Source organism: Pseudorasbora parva, chromosome 1, assembly GCF_024679245.1.
Source record: "Pseudorasbora parva isolate DD20220531a chromosome 1, ASM2467924v1, whole genome shotgun sequence".
NCBI classification, from domain to species: Eukaryota; Metazoa; Chordata; class Actinopteri; order Cypriniformes; family Gobionidae; genus Pseudorasbora; species Pseudorasbora parva.
Window position 1 is genome coordinate 66,870,333 of NC_090172.1, and position 26,139 is coordinate 66,896,471.

At 38.3% G+C, this 26,139-nt stretch overlaps 1 protein-coding gene across 1 annotated transcript; it reads right to left on the bottom strand.

Moving 5' to 3' along the window:
- Nucleotides 1–601: 601 nt before the first annotated feature.
- LOC137074261 (uncharacterized) lies at nt 602–26,139 on the bottom strand. Its single transcript, XM_067442914.1, has 11 exons — nt 26,116–26,139; nt 24,701–24,756; nt 23,535–23,635; nt 13,194–13,315; nt 12,913–12,982; nt 12,562–12,668; nt 7,681–7,764; nt 7,534–7,598; nt 4,374–4,457; nt 4,166–4,220; nt 602–1,627 (listed from the first exon to the last, which is right to left on the bottom strand). The coding sequence occupies exons 1-11, from the start codon at nt 26,137–26,139 to the stop codon at nt 602–604; spliced, it is 1,794 nt and encodes a 597-aa protein (XP_067299015.1).

Genomic DNA, 26,139 nt, shown 5'->3' on the forward strand with positions numbered 1-26,139 from the left:
TACACTAGTGCTTGAAGTACAGTAAATAAAAAGTAGTAAGAAGCATATATATATATAAACTCAGTCATTGCATAATAATCAAGCGTAGCATCAGTTCTGGCAGGTCACGTTAGTCAAACGTCTGATTGCATCTAACTATAGGAACATGACGTCTATGACAGCATACATATAAAAGCTCCTTCAGGACTATCAGCAGCTATCACGTTTCTCCAGAACTCATTTACCCTCCTCCATCCTCAGCTCCACCTCTCATCAGTCAGGATTTGATACTCTGATTCCTCCTGAATCAGACTAAATTCACAAATTATCTTGTACATTTAATAACGATATTAATGATATCTGCAATACATTGTGTTGGTTCTGTTCTGTTCACCCTAAGGAGAGTTATCACTGCTCTCCCTGCTCTATCCATACTAGGCTGTCCAGAACAGAACCATACCGCCAATCCAAACTATATGCTAATAGTCAATCAATTATCTTGATGATAGTAGTCCTTATAGAAATTATATTTATCAGCAATTAAACTGATTTCTGCAAAACTCTTTCTTAACTCAAATCCACAGATCAGTCAGTAAGATGATGGACACGCCTCTGACTGGTCTCAAATATATGTATTAAGTTCCTCTTTTGCTTCTTTAATTTCCTTCAAGACATTCTGAAGCTCATTGTGTGTTTTTCTCATCTGAGCAATGGCCTTGAGTATACTGGATGAGACCTTTTCTGGATCATCTGTTTTCCAGTGCTGTCTCATCTGGTGAATCTCTCTGGAATCCATCACTATGAAGACAGTGTCAGCTAGGACTAAGAGTCCACTTAACACACCTGAGACTGCAGCTGCTGCTCGCCCGATTCTGGCAGCCTGAACAGCAATTCTGCCAACATTTGCCAACATGCCAAGACTTATTATTCCAGCGGCACAACCTACTGCACCTCTGCCTGCACCCCACATCATCTGGACATTATCAGAAGATGAGTCGCTGGCAAAGTCTTGGAACTTAGACATCTTTTTCAGTAGCTTTCTCACTTCATTCAGTGGATTGAGAAGCTTTAAGCTTACCAGTTTAAATTTCTCCTCAATCTGTTGAAGGCATTCTTTGAATGAGTTTTGTTTAACCGTATTGGTAATGTTGGAGGCAGAAGTTGTTACACCACCAGCAACTGCGACTCCTACACCGATACCTGTTACAATCAGAGATGCTCCAAGACTGAACGGTGCCAAACATAAACCAACCAATGCAGCGATTCCACCAGCTGTCCCAATCACTGCTCCTGACAGACTGGCTGCTGTGGCATCGTAATGTGTCTTCTCTAGTGCATCTGTTGTTTCCCCCCACTCACTAACTAAGGTCTCAAACTCTTTATAGTGCTCACTGTAGGCCTCATTAAAGGAGATGATGGACTCCTTTAACCTTTGCTCCAGTTCCTCAGGGATTCTCTTGTTTCTCTTCACTGCTTCGCTCAGGAATGGTTGAGCTAGAATCTCATCAGCTGAAGGTCTGTCTTCAGGGTCACAGCTGAGCATTTGTCTGATCAGTGTTCTCAGTTCCTCTGAGTATCTCTCTGAGATGTGAGGCGGGTTTCCTTGCAAACTGTTGGCATGTTGAAAGCGACGCTCTTTGACATCTGACTGTGGGATAAAGGAAAATAAAGGAAATTCTACTGATAAAGGAAACCAAGCTTTTTAAAACACTGACTAAAATGAGCCAACTGCTTTCCAGAATGATTCACTGTTCAACGCATTGCAAAACATCACATGACACTTACTGGCCGAAACAGTGTAAATGCAATGACAACATGCTAAAAACACCTTTAAAAAGCCCACTGTAAATGCTTTCATGAAGGTTTAATCTTTTTAATTGAGTAATAATAAAAAGGTCTATTTGTACTTAGGTACTCAACTGAACAAAATATATAACACCGGCCTAGTGGTGTTTGGATAATTTTACTGCAAAAATACTTCATAGTGCACCTTTAATATTGCTTTTTTTTGTCACAGAAATACACTTGGCAGTAAAGCACTGATGATTTAGAGCTAGGGTGCAGTAAAGCAAATTTACTTCTTTTAAATGCTGTCATCATTTACTCACGCTCGTTTCATTCCAAACCTGTATGACTTCTGGGAAACACTAAATAAGATGTTTTGAAGAATGTTGGCAACCAAGCCATTTTGGTTAGGCTACAATTTGAATATTGTATGAACAAAAAAACAGACTCAAATTATTTTATTTTATGTTTCACAGAAATTAATTCATTTAGGTTTGGAATGACATTAGAGTGAGTAAATAATCACATTTTTGGGTTGAACAATCATATTTTTCAAGAGTTAACACATCATTAAGTAAGACACTGATATCTATCTTTCATGAGGCTATTCAATTTCATTAAATCTATTAAAAAAAGTAAATAAAACTTTTAAAGAGGAAAAAAGCTGTCCTTAATTCATGGGATCCAGACTTTAAAACTGTTTTATAGACAACTCCTGAGGGTGCTGGCTGTGGTCGTTGAGAAATATCTCGTAGCGTACAGAAACGTGCTTTTTTTCGAGTGTTTCAGCCTCGCGCCTGTGGTCTTTCATCTTGAGGGATGAAAGCCAAATATGTTGTAAACTAATCGAATCTCGCGTTGCTGAGGCAGCCTGTAGATGACGATTAGTTGAATGCATATTTAAACAGTATGGTCTGGTGATTAGGGCTGCATTTAATTCTGAGGAATTTAAATGAAACATTATCTGACTTTGAGGAGTTAGATGTGTCTACTCAGCCTATCATTCAGCATGTTCACGTGATGGGTGATTATGGTGGCATTTAGTTCTAAGGAATTAAATGGGATTTATCTAACTTTGAGGAGTTAGATTATCAGCCTATCATCCAAATTGTGTTCACTATATCAGTGTTTTTGGTGGCATTTAATTCTGTGCAATTAAATGGGATTTATCTGACTTTGAGGAGTTAGGTATTTCAGCCTATCATCCAAATTGTGTTCACTTGTATATATATATATATATATTGCTCCCGGGGAGCGATCGAGGTCGCCTCCTCTGGTCAAATTAAAGTTTCAGTTCATATATCTGACTTAAGTATTTATTGACAAAAATTGTATACAAGAGATTGTGATATCGAATTGAACCGAATCAATGACATGATAATCTTAATCGAACCGAACCGTGAGAGCAGTGTAGGTTCCCCTAGTCCAAACCCCAAAACGGACAAAAATTCTATAATGAATTGCTTACCCTGATTCCGTAAGACCTTTTTTTAATCTTTGAAACACAAATGAAGATATTTGTGTAGAAACCGATGGCTCAGAAAGGCCTTCATTGACACCAATGTCATTTCCTCTCTCAAGACCCATAAAGGCACTAATTTAAAGGTGTCAATGGAGGCCTTTCTGAGCCATCGGATTTCAACACTAATATCTTCATCTGTGTCTGAAGATGAATGGAGGTCTGACGGGTGTCCAACGATATGAGGAATTAATGACAGAATTTAAATTTTTGGGTGAACAATTGTATTTTGTATAAAAAATTGTATTTGTATTCCTTTAACAAATGTATTTCGGCCCCAAATTTAATTTCTCCTCTCTAACATTAGTTAAAAGCGATTCTTTTTTTAGACATAATTTCTGGTGAGATGCACATCAGCAGTAAAATGTTTATTGTTTTCTTTATCTCATATCTGTATTTTAATTATTTATTCACACTGGCAGTCATATTATCCTTCCATCATAAGAGCTAGTAGCATTTTGTTTTTATGAATGAAGGCCAGTATCAGTGATATTAATACTGATACTGATATCTCTATGAAACTGCAGCACACGAGAATAATGCAAACAGCAGTAAAATGCTCTTGGCCCTGCTCTGCTTCACACCAGAGTAATGTTAGAAAATACTTTAATACAGTCGCTCATCCATGGACATGATTTCAGTCCCATCGGATTGCTCTCAATCGGTGCCATCAATACCTTTGTTATTTCACCTCTAGCTATCAAACTTAGATGCTGTGCATTTAAGCAAATGTAAAGGGATACTGAGTTAATTGTAACTCTCTTACACACACAAATAATAATTTGCAACTGCTTTACAGCTCAGTACTCCAGGTTTGTAGATCATAATTCAAATTGAAACTGACCCATCAGTGATATCTCTGTAGTTTCCAGAAATACTCACCCACACATCCAGCATACAGAGATCATGGAGCACCCATCCCAATGACCATATGTCACTAGAAAAAGACACAAAAATAAACTGTGCTTACATTGCAGTACATTGCATTATAGGCAACTAATATTATATATATATATATAAAATAATTATAAGCATTTTATACTGCTTAAAAAATCAATATGTCATGTATTTCAAGTCATAAAAAGCACACCTTTTGAATTGATATTTCTTCTGGAGCACCTCCGGGCTCGTATACAGCTCTGCACCCACAACTGATAATGCAAATGCATCAGCTCTGAGAAAACAAAAGTCAAATCAACATAAACTCAAACTGATAAATCTTCACACATATCTTAGGGGTGTACTGACACATCGGCTGAAAGTTCACACAGAAATCTATAATTACCCCATAATTTACTCTCCATCAAGTAATCCTAGGTGTATATGACTTTTGTTCTTTCAGATGAATACAATCGTCTAAACTGCCTTCCTAATTCAACAGAAAAAGCATATCTGATGCGATGATGATGATGTCCGACATATCGTAAGCGTTTTGATCTGATCTGCGAGAGGTGCTACACTTTCTGAAAAAGTTACAGAAGGCGGTCCAACGGAAGCTATAAATTTTACTTTAGAACGTATTAAATATGGATATTTTTCTTACACAAACACTTCACTTCCCTTCAGAAGGCTTTTATTGACACAACAGTTTAAGGGTAGAGTTAGGGTCAGGTGTGGTGGTGTGGGTCAGTTTAAGGGTAGAGTTAGGGTCAGGTGTGGTGGTGTGGGTCAGATTAAGGGTGGAGTTAGGGACAGGTGTGGTGGTGTGGGTCAGTTTAAGGGTAGAGTTAGGGTCAGGTGTGGTGGTGTGGGTCAGTTTAAGGGTAGAGTTAGGGTCAGGTGTGGTGGTGTGGGTCAGATTAAGGGTGGAGTTAGGGACAGGTGTGGTGGTGTGGGTCAGTTTAAGGGTAGAGTTAGGGTCAGGTGTGGTGGTGTGGTTCAGTTTAAGGGTAGAGTTAGGGTCAGGTGTGGTGGTGTGGGTCAGTTTAAGGGTAGAGTTAGGGACAGGTGTGGTGGTGTGGGTCAGTTTAAGGGTAGAGTTAGGGACAGGTGTGGTGGTGTGGGTCAGTTTAAGGGTAGAGTTAGGGTCAGGTGTGGTGGTGTGGGTCAGTTTAAGGGTAGAGTTAGGGACAGGTGTGGTGGTGTGGGTCAGTTTAAGGGTAGAGTTAGGGTCAGGTGTGGTGGTGTGGGTCAGTTTAAGGGTAGAGTTAGGGACAGGTGTGGTGGTGTGGGTCAGTTTAAGGGTAGAGTTAGGGACAGGTGTGGTGGTGTGGGTCAGTTTAAGGGTAGAGTTAGGGACAGGTGTGGTGGTGTGGGTCAGATTAAGGGTGGAGTTAGGGACAGGTGTGGTGGTGTGGGTCAGTTTAAGGGTAGAGTTAGGGACAGGTGTGGTGGTGTGGGTCAGTTTAAGGGTAGAGTTAGGGACAGGTGTGGTGGTGTGTGTCAGTTTAAGGGTAGAGTTAGGGTCAGGTGTGGTGTTGTGGGTCAGTTTAAGGGTAAAGTTAGGGTCAGGTGTGGTGGTGTGGGTCAGTTTAAGGGTAGAGTTAGGGACATGTGTGGTGGTGTGTGTCAGTTTAATGGTAGAGTTAGGGTCAGGTGTGGTGGTGTGGGTCAGTTTAAGGGTAGAGTTAGGGTCAGGTGTGGTGGTGTGGGTCAGATTAAGGGTGGAGTTAGGGACAGGTGTGGTGGTGTGGGTCAGTTTAAGGGTAGAGTTAGGGACAGGTGTGGTGGTGTGGGTCAGTTTAAGGGTGGAGTTAGGGACAGGTGTGGTGGTGTGGGTCAGTTTAAGGGTAGAGTTAGGGACAGGTGTGGTGGTGTGGGCCAGTTTAAGGGTAGAGTTAGGGACAGGTGTGGTGGTGTGGGTCAGTTTAAGGGTAGAGTTAGGGACAGGTGTGGTGGTGTGAGTCAGTTTAAGGGTAGAGTTAGGGACAGGTGTGGTGGTGTGGGTCAGTTTAAGGGTAAAGTTAGGGACAGGTGTGGTGGTGTGGGTCAGTTTAAGGGTAGAGTTAGGGTCAGGTGTGGTGGTGTGGGTCAGTTTAAGGGTAGAGTTAGGGACAGGTGTGGTGGTGTGGGTCAGTTTAAGGGTAGAGTTAGGGTCAGGTGTGGTGGTGTGGGTCAGTTTAAGGGTAGAGTTAGGGACAGGTGTGGTGGTGTGGGTCAGTTTAAGGGTAGAGTTAGGGTCAGGTGTGGTGGTGTGGGTCAGTTTAAGGGTAGAGTTAGGGTCAGGTGTGGTGGTGTGGGTCAGTTTAAGGGTAGAGTTAGGGCCAGGTGTGGTGGTGTGGGTCAGTTTAAGGGTACAGTTAGGGTCAGGTGTGGTGGTGTGGGTCAGTTTAAGGGTAGAGTTAGGGACAGGTGTGGTGGTGTGGGTCAGTTTAAGGGTAGAGTTAGGGACGGGTGTGGTGGTGTGGGTCAGTTTAAGGGTAGAGTTAGGGTCAGGTGTGGTGGTGTGGGTCAGTTTAAGGGTAGAGTTAGGGACAGGTGTGGTGGTGTGGGTCAGTTTAAGGGTACAGTTAGGGCCAGGTGTGGTGGTGTGGGTCAGTTTAAGGGTAGAGTTAGGGACAGGTGTGGTGGTGTGGGTCAGTTTAAGGGTACAGTTAGGGTCAGGTGTGGTGGTGTGGGTCAGTTTAAGGGTAGAGTTAGGGTCAGGTGTGGTGGTGTGGGTCAGTTTAAGGGTAGAGTTAGGGTCAGGTGTGGTGGTGTGGTTCAGTTTAAGGGTAGAGTTAGGGTCAGGTGTGGTGGTGTGGGTCAGTTTAAGGGTAGAGTTAGGGACAGGTGTGGTGGTGTGGGTCAGTTTAAGGGTAGAGTTAGGGTCAGGTGTGGTGGTGTGGGTCAGTTTAAGGGTAAAGTTAGGGTCAGGTGTGGTGGTGTGGGTCAGTTTAAGGGTAGAGTTAGGGACAGGTGTGGTGGTGTGGGTCAGTTTAAGGGTAGAGTTAGGGTCAGGTGTGGTGGTGTGGGTCAGTTTAAGGGTAGAGTTAGGGACAGGTGTGGTGGTGTGGGTCAGTTTAAGGGTAGAGTTAGGGACAGGTGTGGTGGTGTGGGTCAGTTTAAGGGTAGAGTTAGGGACAGGTGTGGTGGTGTGGGTCAGTTTAAGGGTAGAGTTAGGGACAGGTGTGGTGGTGTGGGTCAGTTTAAGGGTAGAGTTAGGGTCAGGTGTGGTGGTGTGGGTCAGTTTAAGGGTAGAGTTAGGGTCAGGTGTGGTGGTGTGGGTCAGTTTAAGGGTAGAGTTAGGGACATGTGTGGTGGTGTGGGTCATATTCTACTATTCAACAACATTCAACAGAACAGATCCTATAATTACTTTATTTTTTTACCTTTGCAATGTTTTTGAGCATCCAAAATCTACATTGATGTAATCATCTTCAGTCAGAAAGATATTCTAGAATGACAACAGAAAACGTATTAATCATAACACATCTGGTTTGGTGACACATGATTTATCAAGCTTTGTCAATGTCTACCTGTGGTTTTATATCTCCGTGAAGGATATTCTTCTTATGAACATACTGCAGAGCCAGACAAATCTGAACAAGCCAGTCAATGATCTACACACAGAAAAGATACACATGGAGAAAGCAGTGAGTTCTTTATTATTAGTTACACATTGCAAAACTATGTATTTGTACGTTCTTCAGTTATCACTTTATACACTAAAATGGTTGTCTCTTTACTCTTATTAGGTTATTTCAAGCCCTTTATCAATAGAGCTTAGGGCACATTTACATGTGCACTCATATTTTTCAGGATGGGCTGGTCTACCTCAGCAGTGTTACTGAGTTACTTCCAAACTCTAATACATTACTTGTTACTGCTATGTAAAAGTAATTATTTACATTACAATATTACTGTCTTAGAATTGTAATGGGTTACATTACTCCTGTATTACTTTTGAGTTACTTTCACCAAAATAACTACAGAAGTAGAACTTCACATTCTAAAATGACAAAATGTAGGCTACTACAGAGCATTTCACATCCAGTAGAAGGTGATATAATGAAGCATAAGGACTGTGGGCTCTCCAGGCTAACAATAGAGCATATAATTGACAAAGTAAAGGCTCAAGACATTGAAAGAAAGGATGACAGAGAGAATCCCGAACGATCCAAGTCTGTTATAAGTATTGTAGCATCTGGAGTCTCTTTCACCAGGATCAAAGATGAGTCAGTTCTGATGTTTATGGTGGATAACTTTTAGTCACATATAAATTAGGGGCCCGATGCCAGTGAGTCTGGGGAAGTTGACACCTTAGACAGCTTTGTGACCTAGCTGAAGTAGAACATGCAACATCTTTGGAGGACTGTGACAACTTCAATCAGATTCTTATCTGATTCCATGACCCCCCTCTCAGACAGACACACACACACACACACACACACACACACACACACACACACACACACACACACACACACACACACACACACACACACACACACACACACACACACACACACACACACACACACACACACTTCAATTAAACTATTCCAGAATGTATGATATATCCCTGTGTGTATGTGTGCTCCCTGTGTCATGCCAACATAGTCATGATGTATAAACAATGTAAGTTCATTATAAATGCTTGTATTCCTGTTTAAGAATGTATCTCTGCTTTAATATCTCCCAGCCATAACGTGTTTGATATCTAAATATTCCTCTCTCTTTGTCTTAATCAACGATGCACAGAATAGGATTATGAAATGTATCTCTAATACGTTTAGCAAACTTGGGAGTAAAACTGTATAAAATCGACACCCTTTACGACACCTGATAAAACGGGCAAAGTGGGTCTTAAACAGAGACAAAGATAATTTTTCCCGCTCAGAATTCACCCTCTGGATTGGGTAAACTAACCCAGAAGGGGTGTGGATTAATTGTCTTAAAAGACAAGTGGAAACATTTCTTTTTGTCTTCTCTACTCGTACTCGGACCTTTCCTATTGTCCTCTGAAGCCGGCTCACCCCTCGCCATGCGGCCTCGGCCCTGGCTTGGAGGTTGTAACGCTTGTGTCCGGGTGAAAAATGCGGATAGCTCACTTAATATAACTGGAGTGGATGCAAACACGGAGGCGATTAACATCGAACTGATCGCACTTTATTCCCCGCTGAACTCTCATCACAAACTCCATTTCCGTCCACAGCATTACTCAATAAAACAAAATAACTGACTGTTAGCAACAGAAAACAGAAAATAATCCCCACACATGGGAGCTCAAGACTCAGTGCGCACATACACAAGATGCAGAACTCGTTTGCAGGGAGCGCGCGCAGCTCTTAAAGGGGCCACATTATATTTCTCCTCGTTACAAGGTGCAGTCACATTAGTTGTTTCCTTTGAAGTCGGCGCGCTCCGCTACTCAAACTACCTTCAAACTTCCCGCTGATCGGAGACACGATCACTTGGAAGAACTGAGAGAGAGAGCGCAACACAAAGCAACCCATGCATGTATAAATTCCATCAAAATTTAGATGCATTTTAAGACAAGTAACCCTATTTAAGGTGATAGGTGCCGGTTTAAGGTGATATTGTTCTTTGCTGGCTCTCTGTAGTAATGTTTGTGAAATGCCATTCTGAACCCTTCCTTTCTCTTCTTTCTCCTTTCTCTTTTTCTATTCGTCGTTACTCTGTATATACATGTATTCTTTATTAGTCGTATGTATTCGTAGTATCAATTATTAAGACCATTGTATCCATGTTTGATTGTCATTGTTACTGCTCACAAGACATAAGTCAATTTAATGTTCAGATCTAGCTACAGCTCTCATGAGTATCTTTGAATACTTTAACTAATATCCCAATAGCTCGGAAAGTTTATTCTTTGTGGCCAGAAGAGTAACCTTCCCAGAGATTTGGTAGAAGGAATAAAGGCTTTGAGAGTTGATAAGAGATTGTACTGATCGTTTGTTAAAAGAACGGATCAGATGAGTTTTGAATTAATTCTTTAAAGGTTATTCTGCAATGATTTAATATATATTTGTTAATTGCAATCCATTGTTGTTAACCATATTATATTGCTTAAATACCTAGGTTAGGTATGTCCTATTGGGTGATTTGAAGATTTATAGTTTGATCATAACCAGTTATGATTAATAATAAATAATTAAATATTAATACCCATAATTCCCTATTGAGCTAATTTAATTTATTATTATATGTAGCCCAGTCGCTACAGTATGGTAGAGGTAAAGTGATTATCTGGCTATATCTGGGAATAGTTTGGGTCTGTTCATATTAGACACAACAGAACTGTATAAACTCTAATGTTGAGATGCTGTAAGAATGGATTTCACCTGACAACAAACTCAAGGGATTAAAGCTGCAATAAGACAATAAAACTTCACTCTCTGAGTACAAGAGAAAACAAGACTGCACCTGGCCCAATCCTATTTCCTCACCCCTGCCGAGATATGACCCTCTCGCCCTCTGGGTCACACACACATGCAAATCTCACAGATACTGCCACAAGCTGTTTCTGTATGGTCAATATAAATACTTCTGGTGTGATTGGTAAACAGGTTTCATCCTCACATCAGTGGAACAGGTGACATTCCCGCACTAGTAAAACAGGTCGTAAAAGAAGGACAACCGGGTTTGTTCCTCTGGTGTGGACATTTGCTGTCAGGCCTCAAGGATAGGTGGGACCATTTGGGTCTGAGAAAAGAACCAAGATCTGCATAAATATGTGGGTGCTAAATGTTTATTGTTCTTTGATCTGGTGGAGTATTTAAGGGGAAGGAGCAAACCACTCAGGGAAGCATCTGTATCCAGAACTTCCCACACTGTTCCCGTGTGTCTCTATAGCCAGGTAAATGACGACTCTTTGAAACTATGTTTATACTACTTTATAATTGAGTAATATTGTATGCTGATCGGTTGTGTATAATTGTCTTTTAATTTGACTATATTTTGATGATTTTGCCTGGCTAAAATAAACATTAACTTTGATTAATCTTGTATTATTCTAAGGCCGCTTCTTTTAGTATGGATCAATCGGAGTCTGGTATTACCGCAGATCGTTGTGTCGGGATAGATCAAACCGTAGGACTCAATGACTGGAGCATGGAGCACAGCATTAGGGATAATCTGTTGGGGATGAATAAAGTATTTATCTATCTATCTATAATCTGATTTCTGACTAGTGAGCAGGCGCAACCACTTAAAGGTAAAATATTCACTCTGCAATCCTCTGACTAATATCAGAACTGGCCCGTCTGTGTTTGAGAATGTAATTCGCGAAACATATATCTCTGAGCGATACCGGGTCCCTTGATGAACGAAGATAGTGAGAAGTAGAGATACTCAGGGAGATCAAAGATCTAAATTAAATCACAACTAATCATATGATCAGCCACAAATTTATAAACGTAATAAACTCAATGAAACTAGATACAATTAGAGTCAGATTAAATTAAAACATGGAGTCAGATTAAAATTGGATCTTCACACTTTAATTAATTGCAGTGTCCTTTATAGAAGCGCCTGAAAAGACGAACACGCATTATTCCTTCAACCAGCTGTTGGATTCAAACAGGTGGAGTTTACAATGCTCATTTGTTCTTTTCTTATTGTTGCCATTATTTTATTCTCTTTGAATTCAAGAGGTTCACAATGCAAAACTGCAAGAGATGTTTTTTTAACTGCTAGTGCTATTTTGTGACTATTTGACTATTACATTCTTCTTGTCCTTATCTCTGACAAACTCTAGGTAATGTGCATACATTCATCTTCCGAATGTACAGTATTCTTCTGCCATCATCTTCACCCATTAAGTCTTGTTTATACTTTAGTTTGGCTCTGCTGATTGAGTGTGCGCCTCGTCCGTTCTTCAACGGGCTCGCCATTGTGCTATTCTTTGAAACTACCAAGCCTTTAAGCCTTCTATAGTCGCTTTTCCACTGGCCAGCGTGAGCACAGAGGCTGAAATCATGCCAACGGCACTCCTGTAAAACCCGCCCTCACTGGACTGTCAAACAATACAAAGGTATTGAAAGAAATGTGTATTAATTAATGAAATAAATCGCAATACAAATATATCAGAAGCTGTAATTTAGACTTCATTCAAAAGTCTGAAAAGTGTGTTGTAACGCAAGCGTTATTGAAAATGTACAGAGTAAAATATTACTGAAAACGGATTAGTAATGCCTTTCTGCATTAACACTACTGCATTACAGTAAAAAGTAACAAGTTACTGTAATGCAATACTTTTTGTACTGCATTACTCCTAACACTGTTCCCCAGTACTTCCCATTTACTATAGTACTGTTTAGCATTAATGTAATTCATTAGCCACATGTGATGTTTGGAATATGCCCAGAATATGTATGTCTACATAAGACACTCACCTTTCTTTCTTCAAAAGTCCCTTTCTCTTTCTGTGTTTGCATCCTCTTATGAAGATCTCCTCCGGCACAATACTCCATCACCACAAACAACTGTTCATTATCTTCATCTGAATCAATAAACATACAGCCATCATTTCAACAAATACATGTACTTATAAGTGTACGGCTTCATTTCACAGACAACAACTGTGCAAATGCTAATGTTTTGTTCATTTTGATATCTTTCTTCAATCTCTACAGATTGCATGTTCATTTTTAATTGTTCTCTTAATATAGTCTTAAAATAGATCAAAAATCTTTATAACTTTATAACACAGGAACATTACACATTTTCTTAAAATGTAAACACACCTTTAAATGAATCCTCATAAGTAACAATATATCCATATTTCAGACTTCTCAAGATCTCGGCTTCCTCATTCTGCGGGGAAAATGTGCATTTGTTTATTTTTATTTATTTATTTATTTATTTATTGCAAAAGAAGCATGTGCATGTGGCAACAATGTGACACTTATAGCAACGGCAAAATGTCATCTTTAATAACATTTTAAAATCAGTGAACATATATTGTTATTTTGGTCATTCATATTTAAGTAAATTCTTGATTTAGTGAATGCTGGATTAAACTTACATCTCTGGATTTTATCACTTTGACCACACAACGATCTCCATCTCTGTTGGTGAGCAGATACACTGTTCCTGAAGACCCTCGTCCAAGTTTTCTCTCTTTGGTGTATCCATGTTCTTCCAACACTATTAATAGATACATTTTTGTTTTAAAATACATATTTAATTGAGTTTAAGAGATTGCTCAGAGAGACATCTTGGCTTTCCTATAGCTCAAACAGTAGAGCATGGCGCTGGCAACGCCAAAGTCATGGGTTCGATTCCCAAGAAGAGGAAGAATTTACAAAATGTAAAATGTGTACCTTGAATGCAATGTAAGTCGCTTTAGATAAAAGCATCTGTGAAATGTATAAATGTAAAATGTAAATGTATCATAGAATGTAATTGCAACAATATAACATACAATTTTATTACATAGCGTTTACATTTCAAACATTTCTTAAATTACAATTATATATATATATATATATATATATATATATATATATATATATATATATAATTTTTAAATGATCAATGAAACTGAGTCCTTAAAGTAAATAATTTATTATTTATTACCTAGTTGCATATCCCTGCTCATTTTCGAACAAACCAAAATTTTACTTCAAACATTGGTCACACCATTGACACACTGTAAAAAAAAAAATGTTGGTTTAACTTAAAAAAGTAAGTAACCTGGTTGCCTTAAAATTGTGAGTTATTGAAATAAATATATAATATTAAATAAATAAATAAATAATATAATTGTATCTGAACCACATAAAAAAAATTATAAATCATGACAATAGCACTATTTGGCATGTTTCACAGCGTCATCAGAAATAAAACACACACAAAATCTAAAAAAAATCTTTTAATAATATTTTAATAAAGATTGTCGAATCTCTAAAAATGTTCATTGTATTAACTCAAACTTTTAATTTCAATTAACTCAAAATTTTAAGGCAAACAGGTTACTTTTTTCTAAATATGTTTTTACAGTGAATAAATGGTTGTTTCACCAGTGTTTGATTAAAATTCTTTAAAAATCAAAATGTTATTAATCTTCAATTGTAATGGATATAGCATATTAAACTACTTTTAAATGCATAGTATACATTTTATTAAAAGAAAACAAACAAGCATTTTTACAATTTCTGCCTCTCATTTGCCAACCCAAGTAAAGATCTATTGAAAATCTAGATTTAGAATAATTCCTACAAAATACTACAACTGTATTACTGTTGATTATTAAAAACACATTCTCAAGAGTAGAGGGATTCAGTAACACATGACTCGGATGAGCACTAACACCCTCCATTTTGACAAGTGAGGCATAAATGAAATACCTAAAATAAAAAGGCTGATTCTCATAAGTCCTTCTGAATAGACACATAACCAACACTTGAGTTCACATGCTGCTGACACAACACTCATGTTGGGCTCTATTAAGAAATGTACTCACGCCTGAATAAAGGAGGCACTCCAATGCTCGAATCACTGTCATTACCGGAGTCAGAGAGATTTCCTTTGGCACCATCCTTTAGGAAAAATATATACTGCCTCTTAATAAAGTGTCCTCCAAATTCACATTTAAAATGAGCATTATACATTGAGCCACTTTATGTTCAGCATATAATAGCCTACAATTTAATACTGAAAATCTCCTTATGAATGAAGACTCATCTGCTCATTTTAAAGCTGCATTGATCAGTCCCTCCAGGATTTCGCAATATTTTTTTGTGATTAATATGACTGATTTTGTGGTGGTAATTTCCAGAAATGTGTGAAATTTTTTGCAATGATTTTATTTTTATTTTTTTATAATTAATATACCACATTTACCATATTATGTATTATGTTAGATGTACAATAGTCATACACATCAATAGAACAAACAAAATGCACAAATCTTCTTTATTTTGGTGTCTTACAAAAAAGGCTAGCCCAGTGGTGTACTATAGCTTTAATAACATGATCGCTTAGAAATATCTGGGAAAAGTAAATACAGCAATAAGCAATTGCCTAAAATAAAAAGTTCTCAAATAATTAATTAAACAAGTTAACTGTCAGTAAAACAATAAGAACTAATAAACAATTGCTACGAGGACAAATAAATATAACATAAATATACAGATAAACAGTGTTTTTTAAAGTCGTTTAAAAACTTTTTTTTAGTTTAAGTCAGGCTACAGTTGTTTTTTTTTCATTGGTTGAGGTAGCCTATAGGCAGCTGTATAGGTTGCTTTCACTTTAAAGATTACTGCCTACAGTGGCCTAATACCAATACACAGACCCAATAGCCTACACTGTTAAAAATTTATTGTAAATTTACAGGAAATTCCTGGCAACTAGTTGCCGTAAAATTACAGCAAGTAATATACAGGAATTTTACTGTTTTTTAAATACAATATTGTACTGTATTTATACAGCAGTGCTACTGTGATTATAGTAGCATTATTACAGTAAAATGCTGTAATTTATTGTATTTTACTGTATATTTACTGCAACTCAGTTGCCAGGAATTTCCTGTAATTTCACAGGAAAATTACAATTTAATATTGTAATTCAATATACTGTATATATCCTGTTATTTGTAAATATTATTTACAATAAAAAAAACAATGCCATTTTTTCTTAATCTTTTATTAACACTATGCAACACATATTACAAACTTGTATTTTTTTCATACAAAAGTATCCACTTTTCTTAAAATGGCATTCTCACTGAAGAATAGCTCACTTCCAGAAACCCAGACAGCCTATCATCAGGGGGAACATGGTGATATGCAACAAAAGTGCCCAGCCAGACTTGAACTGAGGGAAGTTGTTCATGGTCAATGCCATTGGACTCCTAAACCACCATCTGGGGCCAGGAAGTGTCATTGAGGGTAGGGGCTCAACACAACCACTAGCCCATTAACTCAAAGTCCAGGAGTTTTCTCAAGAGGGTGCAGACAGGTGCGTTGAGCCCATGTCTCTTCTCTGCTGTGCTGCCCGTCTGGGAGTTGATTCACAAAAAGCTCTGAAAACAGAGAGAGAAGAAAAAAGCCTTTAAAAATTAAGCCTTTAAGAGCAGTTTAAACATTTAAGAGAAAGACGCAAAATACACACAGAAAAACACCGAAATCTTCTCTCAGCGTACACAAGATAATATGCAATGCAATTTCATATTTGATTACTTTATTAAATGTCTGTGTCTAAAAACTACTGTTAGATTCCTGAAAATCCTATTAATTTTCATATTAATAATACATTTAAAAAGCCCTTGAGTTAATTTTAATCACACATGCTGTTTAAAAAAAATACTAAATGTATATAATGAGCAAGTACATCATGAAGATTTTTTCCAAACCGGGTTTTTGTCTTATTATGAATCACTGTACACACAAAATAAGTTATTCCCGCTGCGGATTAGCACAATATCTGCGTGACTCACCACAAACAGAGAGAAGTAGATCCGGCTGCAATGTTCTCCCGCGAGACGCATGCGGTTCTGTTTATGAAGCGCCAGAAGTTGATATTAAGTAACAACGTTTTAGCCACAACATTGTCTATTTGTGAAAATCAAAGCCTCACCAGAACTGATTCGCATCTCCAAGCGATTCGATTCAAATGAATCTTGTGTTTTGAACTATTGACTGAATGACTTGCCGCCACCTACTGGTGGTTTTTATTTTCATATTTATACTTTGCATGGACTTTTTTATTTAAAATACTAAACTTTTAAAGTTTAATTTGTACATATTTCTAAATTCAAAAACTTATATGTAAAACATTCATACAACATTAACTCATGCATTAAATGCATAGGTGTTTGATTGTATGAAGTCCAGTTCTGCTTTTTGTGTGTGTGTGTGTGTGCTGTACTCTCAGAAGTTAATGATAATATAATGTCAGAATTATGTTGAATTTAAAAAATTGACAGATGATGCATACATTTAATAAGATTAGAAAACATTGCTCTTATAATGGTAAAAATGACCCTGGACATTAAAGGACAAATATCGTCCTGTAATGGGAAAGATATAATTGGAATGTGTTTGATGGATTAGAATGTGCTCCTAATTTTTTTTAATTAGGAGCACAAGTGCTCCTCAAGAAAAAAGTTAGCGTAGAGCCCTGAGTAAGCAGCGAAGGTCGCTGCCACTCCATTCAAAGACTGCTATGGGCCCCATCACAATCGTTCCTTCCATGGACTTCATCCACCTGTCTGCGCTTAGTGTCTCTCCTGAAATGCATTTAACACAATTAGGTATATTTTAGCTTTTTATAGTCACAGTCTCAATAATTCGATTTCACCCATAGACTGTAAAAAAAATATGGACGTAGTGTCCGTGACGTCACCCATAGGATTCTGATAAGCCGTTCTGAAGCTTAAAGTAGGGGCGAGCTGGGCGTCGCCATCTTGTGAGCGAGTCAACGCGTGTCACTCCCGGATAAAAGAAAATGGACAAAAAGGCGGGATGTGCGCGGAGCTGAGGTGACGCAATAACTATAGACAGCGGATAAATAGCTATCCACTTGTAACCACGCCCTTAATTATGCAGAACTTTAAGGCTTTATATAACGTAAACGAATGAGTTATAAAAAAATTCACCCCCCTCAGAGTTGTCATGAAGATCAAAATTAGCCTTATAAGCCAAAACCACAATTTGTACCAGGCTGTAAACATGTTTTTTTTCTGCTTTAAAGTTGAGAATTTTAACATGGGGCTCAATGAGATTCTGCTCCTTCTGGAGCCGCTCTAGTGGCCAGTTGAGGAATTGAAGTTTACATTACATCAGTATTGGCTTCAAGAGAGATCGCGGGAGGTTGCCGCTTGATTTCACCTTATAATTCTTTTTCTAATCTACAACGCTACAGGCTCTGAACCCTCCGAGAAAATGTTTTAATAACGATGCTGATAGGTTTAAGTTGCGTACACGCAGTTTATTTTAGATACAGACAGCTTACATGACACACGCTCTGCTCTTCCACCCTTGTTCGCAAAGCACAAAGTAACGTAAATAACAAGATACTATATTCATATTAGCTCACAGTTATAGCTAACTTACAGAATTAAATGAAGATACTAGCACTGTCGATTTATTAAAGCCCATATTTCAACTGACCTTTGTTTGTATTCATTCAGTGACCGTAACATCTACAAGCATGCTAGTTTGCAAAACACAACAACTTCAATACCCCGATTACAAAACAGCAAACAGAAGTCTTATATATAATGTTTCTTAAATAAAGAAAACGCTTTACTTATTTAAACAGTTCTTAATTATCATAACATTGTACACAACCTGCAGATCTGTCTCCGTGCAGCACATTATTCACGATGAAGGCGGATGGATTTATAATGTTTGACTGACAGTTTGAACAGCCAATGGCGTTACCAGGTTGAGTCACAAGCTCTTTCTTAATACTTTTCATCGGTTAAATATTTTAGAACTCACAGAGAGACGCAAAGATTGACCAATAGTAATGATTTATTAAATAAATAGAAATGATGACATTTGAATACGAGAGAATTAAAGTTTAGAATGAATTCTAAATAACTATACATTATAAACCATACATTATAAATGTTTGTAACTTACTTGCATGCATTTCTGCAATATTACTCTTAGAGGACGGGGCTTTTTGGGACGATCTCATCATTATCTCCGTTATTGTGCGAGCCGAGTCGCTCGATCGATATAATTTCAGATATAATCAACATCCAATCCGTGTCTGAAATAATCTAGCAGCCGGTGTGTAGTGCAGCTAACGTTACTCCTGCTTTATATAACAGCTGCTGCTGCTCCGTTGTTCTTTACGTTAGTTTAGGATTCCTTCGTTGTTGACTGTTCAGGACCGTAGTGAAGTTAGTTTTAAGTTGGATAGAGTAAGAAGCAGAGGTGGAAAGTAACGAATTACATTTACTCGCGTTACTGTAATTGAGTAGTTTTTCTGTGTACTTCTACTTTTTTAAGTAGTTTTAAAAATCTGTAATTTTACTTTTACTTAAGTACATTTTGATTAAAGTATTGTACTTCGCTACATTTTAAACCACATCCGTTACTGAGTAAAAATAAATCATTAATGCAAAGAGGGGAGGAAAAAAAAACGCGATCCGGAAATGACTAATATTGAATAGGGCGCGGGGCGCGGGAGAGAACATGCGCGCAAATATCAGATGGAGACGAACAAGACCGACGTCAGTGACGCAGACCCAGGTGAAAGCAAAACGCAGTCGTGAACCCCTGGCTAGTATGGAAATACTTTGGATATAGAAAAAATAATGTGGTGTTGTCCTGGAGGATATCAAATGTGCACAAAATGTGGATGCAAATGAAGAAACACATAGAACATGTTCGGGAACACTTCCCTCTCTGCAGATAAAGGTATGTTTATAACTTAGGCCGATTGATTTCTGTGACGCAGAGGGAATGTAACTAAGTAACTTTTACTCTGAGTACATTTTAAATGAGCTACTTTTTACTTTTACTTGAGTAAATTTTTAGACCAGTAATTTTACTTGTACTTAAGTAAAATTTCATTGAAGTAACAGTACTTTTACTTGAGTAGAATATGTTGTTACTCTTTCCACCTCTGGTAAGAAGACACCTGAAACTAACTTCACCGCGGTCAGTTCAGGTCAGTTTCTACCGGGAGCGAGCGAGTCGAGTCCAGGCGAGCTGACATTGGGGACCTAACGTTACTAATGTCACTGAAATATACCAAACAAAATCACCTTTATTAATATATAGACTTATAAATAAGATAAAGACAATATTTTATGTTACATACCTGAGATGTGTTCCTTCTTCCAAAGATGAATGCTTCTGGTACCGTTGGTGCCTATTTTCAAAATTCAAACAGCCGCGATCCCACAATGCTATGCGCGGTGGCTGTAAAATAACGCTTCCACAGTGCATTTACAATAATATTACAGGACTGTCCATACATTTCCCATCATGCATTTGCATTTACAGCAAAAACACGAATACAATACGTTGTTGTAAAATTTATTGTAAAATTACATCAATTGCTAACAGTGTACTGTCACACGTCCCAAACCAATTCACTTAAGACACCTCCAAGACGGACATTTAGGCATAATCATGGGTGTATTTGATTATGATTGTTCAAGGGCATTAATCTTACAGAATAAATCTGTACACTCACGAGCGCTGATAGGCGGCAAACGCACAGAATCCTCCGCCAGTCTGACATCAGTCCGTGTGTCAGGAGCGAATTGAGTTTGTGGTATACAGCGCTTTTATTAACTTTTTTTTTTGTGTTATTTTATTTGCTCATTCATCCATCTAGAGTAATCAATTCGCCCGGTCCTTGGCAGTTATGCGAGATGAGACGGTAGGAGAGAACGATTCACTTTCGCTTTCACAAAGACCACACACAAGCACCCAAACGTCTGTAATCCTCATAAAAACTATGTATTAAAGCTAAATATATAACTATGTATAAATTAGAGATAGCTCAATTAGATATTTATTTATTTTTTTGGTTTTGAAAATAATTTTTTTGTGATGATTTTGCGGTGAAATGCAAATGCGACACTTTGCTGATTTTGCATTGTATTCAGCGATCGCAGAATCGCGAAAAACTGGAGGGACTGATTGATGCATCATTCACTTATGATTTCTTATGCTTAGGATTTCCCATAATTCTGTGCATGGTAGGGCTGCAACAAATAATCACAATTACAATTCATAATTTCAAAAAATATTTCCCACAGCTCAATCATTTTTGACTAAAATTGTCAGGGCCCTGCCCTGGCATACTTGTTTGTCTTGTGTCTGAACACATGGCTCTGTCTTTGTTTGTGTTGGCCATGTGCTCCTCTTGTCCCACCTCCTTGTTTCCTGTTACCACACCCCTTTATTAGTCATCCGAAAAAATTTCACATCACGATTATAGTGACCCAAATTAGCACGGTTATCGAATATTATCACGGTTTTGTTCAAAAAGAACAGATGCACAAACTTAAAACATTTCAACAAGTTTTATATTTGAAAATCAACAAACAAATAAATCAAGCAGCTCTAAGCACTTTTTAAGCAAGATTCTGTGGGATTTCCTTCCTTATAAATCGCCGTTGTCAATGGCAATGCATAATGCATAAATCTTTATTATATCTCTAATATACTGTATAATCTCTAATATTATCTCTGCAAATATATTCTCAAGCAATATTCTCACCAGTGTTCTATCAGCTATGACACATTTAAATGTCATAGCTCATAGGAGAGGTGTAGTGTCTAAGTCACATCATCTAGCTACTGGGGTTCCACAGGGCTCAGTCCTTGGACCACTTCTCTTCTCCATCTACATGTCATCATTAGGTTCTGTCATTCAGAGACACGGCTTCTCCTATCACTGCTATGCTGATGTAAGACTAAAAAAACTAGTATATGCCGAAATGTCTGAATGAAGAACAAGGACTCTCTGAGAAAATAAAGGAAATTAACATCTGAACTGTCCCTCACACACCACTGGAGACGCAAGTCTCACCTCAGTATCAGCTAATCTACATCTTTCCCTATATACCCCGTCTCCCCCAATTCCTTCCCTGTCTCATGCTGAGATCACCTGAAAATACACACAAAATCTCTATATTACAATGTCAATCCACACGATACAGTATTATATGTGTTTGATATCATTTGAAATGTCTCAGTGCGACTGGTACAAATATCTCAACTCCACAGAAGTTAACCAAAAGATAATCAATGTTTTAAGGGTTTAAAGATATCTTTCCTTGGTGTATGGTGGGTGTGGCTTTCAGCCATTTGGCCTCTCTTCTAATCAGGTCTATAGGACCTGATCAATGCAAATTCCTATTGTTAACTGGTGTTTCCATTTGAAAGAGTTTCAAATGGTTCTGGGTATGTATCTGGTTTTGGGTATTTAAGGAAATGTTGCAAAGAGCTCAAGGCTTGACACTTTAAACCGGTCAGCCCGTAATGCTGGATGTCTCAAAATAGCCAGCATTATGTAGTTTTCAGAAGTCAGGTATACATTTTGTAAGGCCGCCCAAATCGTCCCAATGGAGGCTAACGATCGGCGGGTGAAGTTCGCTGCGCGTTCGTCTTTTCAGCGGGGAAAAAGGGGATTTTATTCCAATCCCTCGTTATCTGACTCCATTTATTAATAATTTAGAATTTAGGTTAGAATGCCAATTGGTTATTTGGTCATTCATTTTTAATAGTTTAAGTACACATTTAATTATTCCGTTTAACCCTTTGTTGAAATTATACCCAACCTGAATAATTCCAGAGCAAGTCAGAATCAATCAAAGCGTAACAATTTATTTTACAGTCAGGTAAATGTATAAAGCCAATTACATAGTCAATTCAAAGGTAATCCATATATAACATCAAATACTCTGAAGTAAAGAATGAAATGTATACCTGACTTCTGAAAATTACATAATGCTGGCTATCTTGAGATATCCAGCATTACGGGCTGACCGGTTTAAAGTGTCAAGCCTTGAGCTCTTTGCAACATTTCCTTAAATACCCAAAACCAGATACATACCCAGAACCATTTGAAACTCTTTCAAATGGAAACACCAGTTAACAATAGGAATTTGCATTGATCAGGTCCTATAGACCTGATTAGAAGAGAGGCCAAATGGCTGAAAGCCACACCCACCATACACCAAGGAAAGATATCTTTAAACCCTTAAAAATTGATTATCTTTTGGTTAACTTCTGTGGAGTTGAGATATTTGTACCAGTCGCACTGAGACATTTCAAATGATATCAAACACATATAATACTGCATTGTGAGGATTGACATTGTAACAAAGAGATTTCTGGTGCATTTCAGGTGATCTCAAGTTTGTGGGAGCAGTAGTTTGGGGGAAGTTTCATGTGAAAGGAAAGGCATGTAAATTAGAGTCATTCATAGATGATTCACTCAGTGTGATGTCGTCTCGGACAGAGACTCTAACTCTATGAATAAGCTCAGATGCTAATTTCCTTTATTTTCTCAGAGAGTCCTTGTTCTTCATTCAGACATTTCGGCATATACTAGTTTTTTCAGTCTTACAGTTCCACCTCTTGATCCCAATGGGTCAAACTCTGGTGGTCCTATGGGATCACTGTTAGACGTTGGTTAGACGTTGGTTCAATCCTTGAGATGACGAAATTGTCTTAGCAGCTGCAGAGCCCTTTGGAAGGTTCTTTGTTCACCTGCAGGACACCGTCTCACCAGGTGTGTGTAGCTTGAGTTTCAGCTGGTGGGTGAATGTGTTCAGGTGTTCTACCTGTGGTTCAGCACAGCATGTTCATAGAGTCAGTCTCGGACCTTGGTGAATGTTCAGTTAACGTGTCACTTCTTCATGGGGAAGCTTCTGCTTCTGCACCTTCCCGATAATCTGACTCTCCTTGTGTAATCCTCACACCTCCAATGGTGTGGTTCACTGGGTAGATTTCAATGGGTGGAAGGCTTCTCCGTAGTTGACACCTGAAAAGAGTCTTAATGTCCACTTAACGACTGAACACTGATGAACTTGAAGCCGTAGAGAAATGCATAAGAACATATAATGCAAGAAAACATAAAAGAAAAAACAATGTGGGTTCACGTCAGCAGTGCGATTGGTACACCTTCTCTCAAGTGTTTTTCAAGGTCATAATTGGTGGGGTGGATTAAATATATTTAATCACCTAATTCTTCACTATCACTGGGATAAAGTGACAGCGGAATTTAAGTATTCTTGGTCTGGATTACCTAAGGAAATGCAGCAAAAAGTCAGTGCAGTTTATATATTAAAATAGATGATATGCATATAATAATAACATCAATAATATTCAATCACAATTATGAAGATATACATATATATATATAATAACCACTGTGTTTGTTTAGGAATCTTCCAATGCAATTAAGGCAGATCTAAATAAGTTTAGTCATTCAATAATGTGGATTGTGTATTCCTTGTCACAGTGTGTGTGTGAGAGTGTGGAGAGTGTGTGTGTGTGTGTGTGTGTGTGTGTGTGTGTGTGTGTGTGTGTGTGTGTGTCTGTGTCTGTGTCTGTGTCTGTGTCTGTGTGTGTGTGTGTGTGTGTGTGTGTGTGTGTGTGTGTGTGTGTGTCTATGAGTTGGTAGGATGTAGTGAATAGCGTTTGCTATGTGTGTCTTTAATAGACTGTCATCATGTGACCAACTCTACTGTCCTGTGTGTTTGAAGCTATTTGGATCTGTTGGTGTGAAAAGATGGACAATAGATCTTTAGTGAAGTAACACTTTTGGACTCTATGCCATCTATGATGTGTAGTGTACAACCTGGATAGATTTGATCTGTTTCAGGTGATATGAGGGTGTAGTGAAGAAAGTGTGTGTTCCGTGTTTGTTTTTGGGAGATGGGTGGAGTCTTATCAATAACAATTTGTGTTGCAAAATTTAGTTCCAGTGCTACACTGGGAGATCATGTATACATTTTGTGAAGTGTGAATGACCCCATCAAGTGTATTCGCACCCATCTCCCTCATTTCAAGTTGCTCTGACAATTCCATTGTTGAGTTTGCCCACTTTGGGGTGTTAGCCCCTTTCCAGCGTCCGTTCTCCAAGAAATTGCAGTTGTAAACCTGAGACAAAAATAATGCAGAGAATCACAGTTAATTCTGACATTATCAACAGCTTCACAGTCAGGTTTGGACTTATTTGAATGGCACTATTATGCCTGATGCAATTTTCATCCTGGCTGTCACATGAAACAGAGTTTCATCGGCCAGGTCTGAATTGTTGCTGTTGTTTTAGTAAAGTGTGTGACACCTTAAAACTGTTCTTACAGTCGAGCCTTCACAGTCTGCTGTGAGCATTAGAAACCCCAGTTCTGCTGGAGAATTTTTCTGGATTAATCAGGGCTTTTATCGCTCATATTGTCATGAATTCCGATGGGTTGGTTCCCATGGTTTTATTTTCCAGTTGCTCTCTTTACAGTCAGATCTGTGGGCAGAAATTGATTCACCTGTTTTGGTGTTGTCTGCTTGAATTTTGTTTTACGGTGTCGCACACACATTTGATTATTTGAGGTCTCTGTGACCTGTAAAAAAATTGAGGTACTTCTGTGGTGAAGGGTGAATTGGTTTGCTATTATCAGTGCCACACATATAGCTGTGTTCTTGTAAAGGCAAAAGATAACAGCACAACCCCTCCCTTTTGGCACTGGGAATTAACCCAATGCAACACAAGATTAAAATCCAATTCATTTCTTTTTGCATTACCTCAATATTTCATCTGACTCAATAATGTAAACGTTTTAATTATTTCTAATACTTTACAAATATGAATAAACGTCTGATTATTCTGCTTAACTCTTTACTTTATTGAAATCATTCATTAGGTTCTTAGAGTCACAGGGTCTTCGCACTTTCCAGTATGCGGGCCCATAATCACAAACTTATCAGTCTTGGTCAAGTAGACAGAGGTTAAATCTTTTATATTGAGTTATAGTCAGTAAACTAAGATTCCGATAACATGAGTATTCACAAACTCGTCAGTCTTGGTCGTCAGTAGAGGCCATACGACTGATATCTTGGACGCCCGTGCTACACGTTGATCATTCCAAGATATTTTTGTTCAGTCCCCTTGGGTTTGAATTCTCGTAATTAATGCAAACTGCTTTCAATCAGAGGCCCATGACCATCACCACAGATTCAAGTGACCAACTTACTATCTCTAATGGTGACTTTCTATAATCATGCCGTGGTTTTCCACGTCTACGTAATTTAGAGCAATATTACAACAATCAGGAATTAGGGTTGCCCTATTTAGATTGGTCTAACAATTTGTTATTGTTCTAAACGGAAGACGTCTTTAGTCTTTCAACCCGCAGTCCAAGTCTACGTATCTGAACGCCAATGTGTTAGTCGGAGCTCTAAAACATCAGCCTGGTGTGCTTTTATGCTCCACCGAAAAACTGTGTTCTAGTCCGTGTTACTAACCTGAGCGTAGTCTTGTGGTGTCAT

Coding starts and splice junctions, on each gene's coding strand:
- LOC137074261 (XM_067442914.1), bottom strand. CDS start 26,139: ATGACACCACAAGACTACGCTCAG. Junction 13,316..23,534: donor AGAGTCAGATTATCGGGAAG/GTGCAGAAGCAG, acceptor ATCTATTAATAG/TGTTGGAAGAACATGGATAC. Junction 7,765..12,561: donor GGACTTTTGAAGAAAGAAAG/GTGAGTGTCTTA, acceptor TTCTGTGTGTAG/ATCATTGACTGGCTTGTTCA.